The 10589-nt window shown below is 38.4% G+C and overlaps 1 protein-coding gene across 1 annotated transcript; it reads left to right on the plus strand.

Moving 5' to 3' along the window:
• Positions 1–288: 288 nt before the first annotated feature.
• LOC141660874 (uncharacterized) lies at positions 289–1283 on the plus strand. The gene is made up of 2 exons (XM_074467856.1): positions 289–651; positions 711–1283. Exons 1-2 carry the CDS (start codon positions 289–291, stop codon positions 1281–1283), a joined length of 936 nt encoding a protein of 311 aa, XP_074323957.1.
• The last annotated feature ends 9306 nt before the right edge of the window (positions 1284–10589 follow it).

Consider the following 10589-nt stretch of genomic DNA (forward strand, 5'->3'; position numbering starts at 1 on the left):
TTTCCTTGCACTTTATCTTCCGCACATATAAACTGCATAACAACTCGGTAAAGTTTTAAAAAAGGATAAAAATATTTTTAAAATGCCTTAACAATTTTTAAATTGATAATTAAGCTATTCAACCCCCCTTCTAGCTTAAAATAGCCCTCATACGGGACCTTACACTTCCAGGCCCATATAATCGAAGTCCGTACAGCATATCCTCTACGGCAAGTCCTTCACAAGCCAGAATCATCGAGAAGAATGTTGAAATGGGCTATAGAGTTGGGTTAGTTTGACTTGGAATACATGCCCCGTACAACAATTAAAGGACAAGCCTTAGCCGATTTTTTATTGGAATTTAATTCTGTTGTTGATGATAAGGCTTTGATGGTGCTCAAGCCTCCTCGTGATGAAGAATCCTTAGAAGAGTTCCCACATCCCTGGTGGATCTTGCATGTAGATGGGGCAGTTAATAATGGAGGAGCAGGCGCGGGCATAGTACTCGTGTCTCCCGAAGGCCATCACCTGATGAGTGCAATTCACTTCAAGTTTTATGCAACGAATAATGATGCGGAGTATGAAGCATTGATTAATGGCCTAAAGATCTCTTTGGAAATGGGAGTGCGAAACCTAATTGCGAGGAGTGACTCAGAGCTGGTGGTAAATCAGGTAAATGGGGGGTTTCAAGCTCGAGGACACAGACAGAATTATACTTGAGATGCACGCAGCGCCTAATTGGAAAGTTCAAAGAGGTGAGGTTGGAATGTGTACCACGGGAGAACAACAACAACGCGGATGCTCTAGCAAAAATGGGGTCGCAGCATGAGGCTATGTTGTTGGGATCTATACCTTTAGAAATCCAGGAAATTCCTAGTATCCCAGAGATAGAAGCGATGCAAGTAGATGAGGTTCCCAAGAAAACATGGATGACACCCATTCTTGCCTACATTCAAAAGGGAACACTCCCCGAAGATAAGTTCAAGGCTCGTCGACTCCGCTACCAGGCTGCAAGGTATGTGGTATACGATGAAGTTCTGTATAAGAGAGGCTTCAATCAATCGCTGCTCAGATGTGTCGATGAAGAAGAAGGAAATTATATCCGAAGGGAGGTGCATGAAGGAATTTTTTGTAATCACTTGGGGGGTAACTCGTTGGCGATGAAAGTATTACGCCAAGGATATTATTGGCCTACGATGAAAGAAGATGCTGCGAATTTCGTCAGAGCATACGATCGCTGTCAGCACTTTACAAACTATTCATCTATGCCGGCAACGCTCCTAACACCTATGGTGAGCCCCTGACCATTTGCTATGTGGGGAGTAGATCTTATTGGAGAATTGCCCAAGGCTAAAGGAGATGTCAAGTACGCAGTGGTCGGGGTTGATTACTTTACTAAGTGGGCAGAAGCTATGCCTTTGGCGACTATCACAACAAAGAAAATTAGAGATTTTGTCTTTAACTCTATTGTTTGCAGGTTTGGTATTCCTTACAAACTTGTCTCTGACAATGGAAAGCAGTTCGACAACAAGGAGTTGCGGCAATTATGTGAGGATCTGAAAATTAAGAAGGAGTTTGCAGCAATCTATCATCCCCAAAGCAATGGACAGACAGAGGCCATGAATAAAATAATAAAGCATACCCTCAAGACCAAACTGGAAGAGCGCAAAGGGAATTGGCCAGAAGAACTCCCAAAAGTGATGTGGTCCTACAACACCACTCCACGATCTACTATGGGAGAAACTCTGTTTATGCTGACTTACGGCTATGAAGTTATGGTCCCTGTGGAAGTTGGTTCAGGATCACTTCACAGAGATCGTTACATGGAGGAAGATGCAGAGGTTAATCAAAGGCTTCATTTGGATCTTTTGGAAGAAACAAGAGAAAATTCTCAGCTGAGGCTTGCGGCATATCAACAACGTGCTGCAAGGTATTATAATAAGAAGGTAAAGGGACAGCTGCTGAAGGTAGGGGATTTGGTGCTTAGAAAGGTGATGCCAAACACTAAGAATCCCCAGCATGGAGTGTTTGGAGCTAATTGGGAAGGACCATACAAGATAAAAACAATCTTGTGGAAAGGGACTTATCACCTTGAGGATATGGAAGGAAAGCTGATTCCGTGAGCGTGGAACGTGGAACATCTCTGAAAGTATTATCAGTAAGGCACGGCTTTGACCCCTTACATATCTTTATTATTATATACTTAGGGCTGGGCCCAGATTATAGGCTAGAAGCAATAAAATTCCTCCTAGCCTAGGGGGTAGTGCATGTGCTGCTTACTTTAGAACTAGTTGAAGGATAATTTTTTCAAATAAATTTCCCACAGAGCATAGTAGTCGTGGGACTGGTGCACTTTTGACACCAGAGTGCATTATTAATAAATACTTTGAAATTTTCCAAAGGCTATTTACTTGTTGATATGCTTGGCTGTATGTCGTGTCCTAACCACAGGACGCGCCCTGAAGAGTAGTTCTATACATATATTTGCGGAAGCAATGATTGGTAAAGGGAACAATAGAACTCAAGTGAAAATAGAACTAAGACGCGTCATGGGACTAAGGACGTGCCCAAGAACTCTTGGTTGATGCTTCTTTAATTTTGGGTTTCTTTAATTTGTGTCCCACAACTAGAAAATAAGGGCATATCCTTTTAAGGACGTGTCCAACCTAATATGTTAAAAAAATAAATTATTATCTAAAAAAGTAAATGGTAGACGCGTCAAGATGGTAGGACGCGCCCCTCATTTATTGTGCCTAACCTAAAAAATAAAAGCACAATATGATATCATGATTGGGAAGAATATACTATCCAAACAATTCAAGACAGTCTAAGTAAATAGAGACGCGTCCAGAGGACGCGCCTTTTAAGGACATCTGCTTAGCTTGTGATAATAAAGGAAATAACATCAAGATTTAAAAGGCGACGCGTCCTCAACATAGGACACGCCCATATTTATGACAAAACAAGATTAAGAAAGTAAAAGGATGCACGTGAAGGTAATTAAGAAAGGGAAAGCCTTATGAAAAGTACAAGTAAACAAAATCCAGGAAACAACAGGTTATAAGTTTACAACTTGCAAGGATTAAAAAGGGCTTGCACCCTTTGGATAGTTCAGAATAAATTCACAAATAAGAATGAAGACGCGTCCTAGGCAGGGGGCGCGTCCTGAGGCTTGTCGTGGTTGTTTGGTGGAGGAGGCTGAGTATTAAGTGGAGAAGGCGCAGGGGACGCAACATCCTCTTCCAGGCCAAGGATGATCCTTTTGTTTTTGATGGAATCTGTAGCCCTTATTCTGAAATCATATACCCATTTCTGGGTGTCTTCATCGAACTTGGAAAAAGTATATCCTGGGTCATTGGCTATGAACCCAGAACACCACTCTTCAAACCCGGCTGCAAAACCATTTTGATACACTAATTTCTTCTCTTCTTTCCAGCCATGCAGTCTGTCATCATTCAGAGTGTCAAGCTCCAGCTGCATGGTGGAATTCAGAGCGATTACATCCTCCATAGCCTTCTCCATAGAGGTGACATTGCCTTCCAACACCGTCTTCTCACCCTCAAGACACGTCCTGTCCTCCTGTAACCTCTTGATCTCAGCATCTTTCTCCTGGATGAGAAAAGCAGTGTTCTTTTCCAAGAGTTTGATCTTGTCTTCAGCCTGGCTTTTAGCAGTATCAGTGACAGCAAGACGCGCCCTGAGCCTAGCTTCCATGTTGGCACTTTTCCTGACATGCAAGTGAAGCTCGGCTACAGCTCTCACCATGGCTTGCTCTGTTTATTCCTCTGTCCTGAAAGTCCAACCTCGAACTTCATCTTCAGTGAAGTCGCCAGCCAAGGACGCGCCTAGATATCTGTGAATGAAGGATTGATCATGTGGCAGTGTCTTTTGACGCTTGAAAGGCGCGTCCTCCTTAACAGGGATGTCCAACACTGTAGTTTCAATGATTTTTGGTGGAGGGGAAGGAGTCACAACAAGAGTAGGATTCTTGGCCTTTGGATTAGACTTCACAGAAGCCTGCTTCCTGGCTCTCAGTTTCTTGGTGGCCCCAATAGCGAATCCTTTTGGAAGAAAAGTCATATATGTGACATAAACATGGAAAAGTGTTAGCCAGACCATATAGACGCGTCCTGCGTAGTATGGCATACCCTGTGAAAATTATACAATGCAAAAAAACTATAGGTGATGACAGGACGCGTCCTAAGAGTGAAACATGCCGAAAACAGAATTTATAAATTGTCAATACACATATGTCAAGTAGAATGCAGATAGAGGAATGATGAATGCATGTAAATATGTCAAGTAAGGCAATGATGACGCGTCCAAATCATGTGATGCGTCCTATATAGAGGACACAACAATTATAATATGGACTATGAGGATAGTATAAGTGACAGACAAATAACATAAGTCCCAAATATTATAAGAAGACGCGCCCTAGGACTAAGGCGCGTCCAAATCCAAAAAAAGGATGTGGGAAATGTCTACAAATTAGATTAAGTTATGCGTGTAAAAGGAATGATAAACATATGCATGCCGCGTCACTGAAATATGACGCATCCTAAGAATTTTGGTGAGTTGGTACTTTTAAAATGTGAAGCTAATTCTATAGCTTTGGACGCGTCCAAAGACAGGTGACGCATCCTCTCTCATATATACTTACCTTGTTTTAAGTCAAATTGCTTACTGATGTCAATCTCAACCACTTCTGCGGCACTAAGGCCCCTAACTTTTTCTGAGGCTGTGAGAACAGGTTTACCATTATGAAACTCACGGAATTTGTAGACAGAACCAAACCGGGCGGACAACGCACCCACTAGTTTGAGGTTGTCTTCCGTGATCATATCCTTGAGATTAAAATGCTCCTCTGCATATTTTAAGACTTTCTCTGCTCTCTTCTTCTTTTTTCCTTTTAGTTCTCTTTGGGTTCTTTTGTCTAGAAGAAAAGAAAAGGAAAGTAAATAATACAATGATGTGTGAAAAAAGATGAAGACGCGTCATGAGTATAGGATGCGTCCATACGGTAAAACTTACTTGGCTCAAGGTTAAAACGAACACGGGCTCGTTTCACGTTAAAAATGTAGAAGAACGGCTCCTTCCAGTCTCGTTCGTGGCTGATCTTCCCCTCGTTGAATCCTTTATTATTCAGCCATTTGTTGACCACAAGGAAGTGATAGCCTGGGATGGATTTTCTAATATTATAGAAAAAGCTGAATTCCTTCATGGAGGGCGCGCCCAGTCCGAGATTATGATACATCATATACAAAGCCCAAGCAAGTTTGTAAGAGTTAAGAGATAGTTGTACAGGGGCCACGTCATACCATCTCAGAATCTTCTTGATGAACGGGTGTAAGGGCGCGCCCACGCCTAGAGAGATCAGTTTTGGTGTAAGCACCATTCTGGGGATCCTTTGATTTCCAATATTAAAGATGTGTGGCCTCATTGTTCGAAGAGGGCGCGCCCAGATGCCCTCCATGTCATAATACTTCATGCACCATTGGATCTCCAAGTCAGTCACAGTGGAGTCAAGAGCTACGCAAGCTAGCTTGTTCTCTTTTTTCCTCCGAGCATTTTTCTCTGCTTCTGTTAGGGGATCAAGTTCTGTCTAGTCACAATCCACTTCAACATCTGAGGGTTCCCAGTGTTCTAGGGGAGGATCGGATTTTTGAGGAGACACAAGATATTTTTCGGGGTCAGGGACCCTCTTCTCAATCATGCGTGAGGGCTGTTGGCTGGTTGTGGGGACAATTTCATCATCAGACCAATCTTCGATGGCTGATCAAGTGTTGAGAATAAGAGTTCTTTTTCGTTTTAATCCTTTCTGTTTCATTATGGAGCTTAGAGGGATGTGATCCATAGAATCAGAACTGGAATCTGACATTATCGAGGTTTAAGACTTAAGGAGTTTAAAGACGCGTGTTTCTGCTCCAAGAAAGGAATTTGTCCTATGAAGTTCAGAGAGCTCAGGTGTGAAAGAAATAGAAGGTGGGGAGTAAATCCCAAGGCGTTTGTTGAGAACTTTGAACGGGTGGAAAGGAGAAGATGAAGACGCGTCTTCTAGCTGAAACAAGAAGGAAAAAATTTTTGAGGACGCGTTCATGTTTGCAAAAGAAATAATAGTAATAAAGAAAGTGAAAGGAATGAATTCAATAGGAAGACGTGTTATAAGAGTATGACGCATCCTGGTATGTCGCGTATCCTTAATCTATGCGATAGACAAGCACTAAGACGCGCCCTACGTGGTAGACGCGTCCTAAGCTATCAAAAATGCAATGGAATTCTAATCGGCTATAATCAATTTGGGGGAAATTCATTTAAACCCTAAAAGCATTTAGTTCAAGATCAAAGAGGCAAAATATGGCCTATTTATGGATAGATACACATATACATACAATGAAAAGATAGGAAGAACAGTTCATGGGTAGACGAAGTATACAAACGGTTTTTTGCCTATTACAATTGATTTGTTCGATGAAATTAAGAAACAATGAAAGATTCAGGTACCTTGTGAGTTGGGGATTCGATTACGCTGAGAAAACCGAGAAATGGCCAGATAAATTGCCAGATTTCTGAACTTTAAGACTCCTGACGTGTACACCAGCTGTCACACAACGATCGATATTGAATGTCTAAAGGTTTGACGTGTTCAGGAAACAGGACGCGTCCTCATGTAATACAAATGGGTCAATCCAAATTTTGCTTATGGTTTTAAGTAAAATTCCAGTTTTGTTTTCAACTGCAAATAGAATTTGGGGGTAGTTGTTATACCCAAAATTTGGCATTTGATTGATGCGGGTCAAATGCGGACTAATTACGGTCAAACTTGGTATTGCGTTGTAGAAGGTGAGGATGCGTCAAGGAATACAGGACGTGCCCAACTTTGAGGGTGTGTTTTGTGAAGGATGGCTTTATGATAAGAAAGCTTGAAGGTACATGATTAGGGCAGAACGCGTCCAGGTGCTCTGGACGCGTCCACCATGGTGAAAGTATCTGGGAATTGTGGTCTTTTGGCAATGAAAGCTGGAGGACGCATCCTGTCACTGTGTCATGCTGTGAGAGGCGGTTGTTGAGGAAACAATACAGGCTTCATAAAGGTGAGAACGCGCCCAGGGTCTTAGGACGCGTCCTGTGTTTGGTGAATACACTCTCAATGGTGACCTTAGGACAAAAGTATGCATGGAAAGGAGCAATGGATGGCTATCTTTACTAACTTATTGGTTGCAGGTATTCTTTAAAGAATTCCCTCCTTGAGACGGTCAAGGAGGGGGATGTTTGTGAAAAGCTTGGAGGCCTCCAGGGGTATGCCTGATGATTGAAGGCCTCCTCCTGTATTCAACGGGTGTCCTCGTTGGGGATGCGGAGTTAACTTTGATGTGTGCTTTGGGAGCTCTGTTCTTGTATTCGACGGGTGTCCTCGTTGGAGAACTTTGGAGTCATCCTGCACTTTGTACTCAAGAGCTTGGGATCACCTGTCCTGTTATCTGGTGGGTTATCCTCACTCGGGGGACAGGGATGCGTCCGACACTTGGGTTAAACCGTGGCTATACCTGCGTCCGTAAATCAAGGGAAATAGCTGTAGCAAAGTGTTATCCTTGCGCAGGGAGATGCACTATCTGTGAAGTCCTACGGTTACGGACGAGCCTTGGGCCTTCGCGGTTGGGCCTCATAGTTGGACATTCCTAAAGCTAGCGGAAGATGGAGTCTGGATGGGCTTCTACCGGGCCGAGGAATAAGAAGTCTAAGCCCATTAGATTTCTTGTTCTACAAGAACTACGTCAGGCTTGATCCCTATATGAAGGGTACGTAGGCACATTGAGAGGGGTAAGAAGTTGAGAGCTGATAAGGGAGCCACCACTTACTCTGATCAGTCTCAGCCTAAAACAACCACAAACCACCACACACCGCTTAATTTTCCGGTGAAGAACCACCGTCATAGATCTTAATTCCGGTGAGAAACCTCAATCTTTGTTGTTACCAGATTCCTCCGTCAACACACTGTTTCTACCTCTAGACCATGAAATTTCAATTGGACAATTTGAACTGAAAAAGCTTTTGTGCTCTTTTTTGCATATTAAACAACATACTTAGAGTTGTTTACTCTTTTTGCAGAAAGATAACTAGACACCAGACCATAGACCCACACCCATGCTTAGAGTTGTTAACTCTGTATGGCTTAAAACACAGAAATATTAGTGTGCAACCAGTACATACTAGGTATTTCAAACAGTTTTAGCAATAAATTTATATTACTGTTAAGAGTTAACAGGGTTGATAAGGCTGAATTAATATGCCGGCAAAAGTCTCTTGATTATTGACACGGTTGGATTGTACTTACCTAAACTAAATCAATAATACTTTCTTATTTTAGTTTAATAATAGTTTAATTAACAGAACTAATACTCTTTTTGGAGAACACGTTAAAATTTGAAATTTGGAAAATGGGTCAAGTAGGAAATAATAATCTTCATGGATATAAATATGTATATTTTTTTTATCATTACTCATAGACTAAGGTAGGTAGCAAACTTATTAAAGAACTTTCCTTTTGTGTTGCTAATTATCAATGCGTTAAGATGCTAAATGGGCTGGTAAATGGAATTTAAGAAACCTGAATTATTAACATTATTATGTATAGTGCGTGCATCGGTGCATCATGCGTAACCTCAAGCTATTGCACCAGCTTTAATTATATCATATCTATTTTTGACTTATTAATAGTTTTTGTTTAATGCAGTAGTTAATTTGTAGTATATCACAGAAGTAATTAGTTATATCTGGTAAGAGCTGATGATCCGCAGGAGGAAGACATCCGCAGGAGGAAGGCATGCATATGGAGGAGGTCATGTTACACTGGGCTTTATACGAGATGATTTTGAACTTTGCAATGTTTCCATTATGTTTAGATCTAATTATAAGTTTAAGTTGGTTTAGGTGGAAATTTAACTCTTATTCATCATTTTCGTTTTTCTTTTTGTAAGAAACTAGACAAAATTCAAAGAAATATAGTTGCAATACTTTGAAATGTAATTATTTCATTTATTTAGTATATTTCAATGAGAAAAATATATTCACCTAATCAAAGACCCTCATCACCATTGTTAAATTCAAAACCATTGTTATAAAATAGAACGTAGTTAATATTTAAGAAAATAGTTTATATTTAATCTGGGAGAACAAATTTGTTTTATGCAGAACATACTTTTAGAGAAATTACTTTTTGAGAACAGATTGCAGAGTATAATTGAAAATTATATTATATTTTTTATATATTTAGGATCAAATAATAATATATTATTTTTAATATAATTCATATTATAGTAATGTGGAATAGTTGTTTACATTTGTTAAACTATAACTAATGAAAATAACAAAATATGAATGTAAAAAAATACCTCAGTTAATTCTGTTTTTCCTAGCAAAAATTTAAAATCACACGATAAGCTAAAAAAGAAATTTGGACAATATAACCCAAACAAAAATTAATATTTAAATAATATTATATTTTTAACCACTTACTATTAGTTTTTAATTTAAATACAAAATTCACCCAATATTTTTAATTATTCACCTAATTAATATTAAATATACACTAACAGATAGTATTTGATGAACGCATTACTTGCATAATAATTTAGAGAATTTCTATTTCACCAAGAAATATTTGATGACATAGGAACTTTATTCCCCAACAAGTCATGCATAAAATAATAAGATCTTTTAAATTTAGTTTTGAAGATCATGTAAACTTTATATATTTTAAATTTTTTTAGTAATGTCTTATGATGTTGATAACATTCATGTTTATTGTATTTGTTAATTTATCCAAAACAAATTCATTATCATCTGGAGATAAATAATATATTTGTATACTAAATCCACCTAATACTTTTAACCATTCACGAAATTAGTATTTGTTATATACTAACAAATGATTTGAAAATCTAAAAAATAATAAATAAATTATAAATTGCTATTTAAAATGATGTACTTCTGTTACGTGTTATTTAGATTTTAAATATCCATTTTAGTGTTCAATGAAATATATACAAAAATAATTGTACTAGCGATTTTTTTAAATGATGATTATGTTATATTTTGATGTTATAATCGTAATTCTACAATCAACAAATTGGTTTATTGTGAAATATTTTATAAATGATAATTGTAAATTTACGACAAAATATCTTTTAAATGTCTATTTATCAAAAGAGAAAAAAGTATACTTATTTGGGATTTAGTTCCAGAAATTAACTTTAGATAATTATCTAAAGTTAAGTAAGTTTTTAATATAAGATGAAAGGTATTTTGCTATATATGAACAGGTTAATTATATTACAAAAATATCATTCAACATTAATACAAAACCATGATAATTTTAGATAATTGTCCTAAATTTAGATTTAGTAACTTTTTCTGTACTTATTTCATTAATTGAATATTTCTCATACTTTAAGTAATTGAATATTTATCATATAGAAAGTCTGCCAGTAAAGATGATTCCCTCAGTCTCACCCAATTCTTTACATTAGGTTTGTGCACGATAAATAAAAAGTTAAATTTGGGGTGAAAAGTAAAAAAAGATGATAAAATGGTGAAATCATTCAATATTA

Source organism: Apium graveolens, chromosome 5, assembly GCF_009905375.1.
Source record: "Apium graveolens cultivar Ventura chromosome 5, ASM990537v1, whole genome shotgun sequence".
In the NCBI taxonomy this organism is placed as follows: Eukaryota; Viridiplantae; Streptophyta; class Magnoliopsida; order Apiales; family Apiaceae; genus Apium; species Apium graveolens.

Bases quoted from the DNA above. Each gene is read 5' to 3' on its own strand.
- LOC141660874 (XM_074467856.1), top strand. From the start codon at position 289: ATGCCCCGTACAACAATTAAAGGACAAGCCTTAGCCGATTTTTTATTG. The intron at 652-710 runs GTAAATGGGGGG...AGATGCACGCAG, and splicing joins CAGAGCTGGTGGTAAATCAG to CGCCTAATTGGAAAGTTCAA.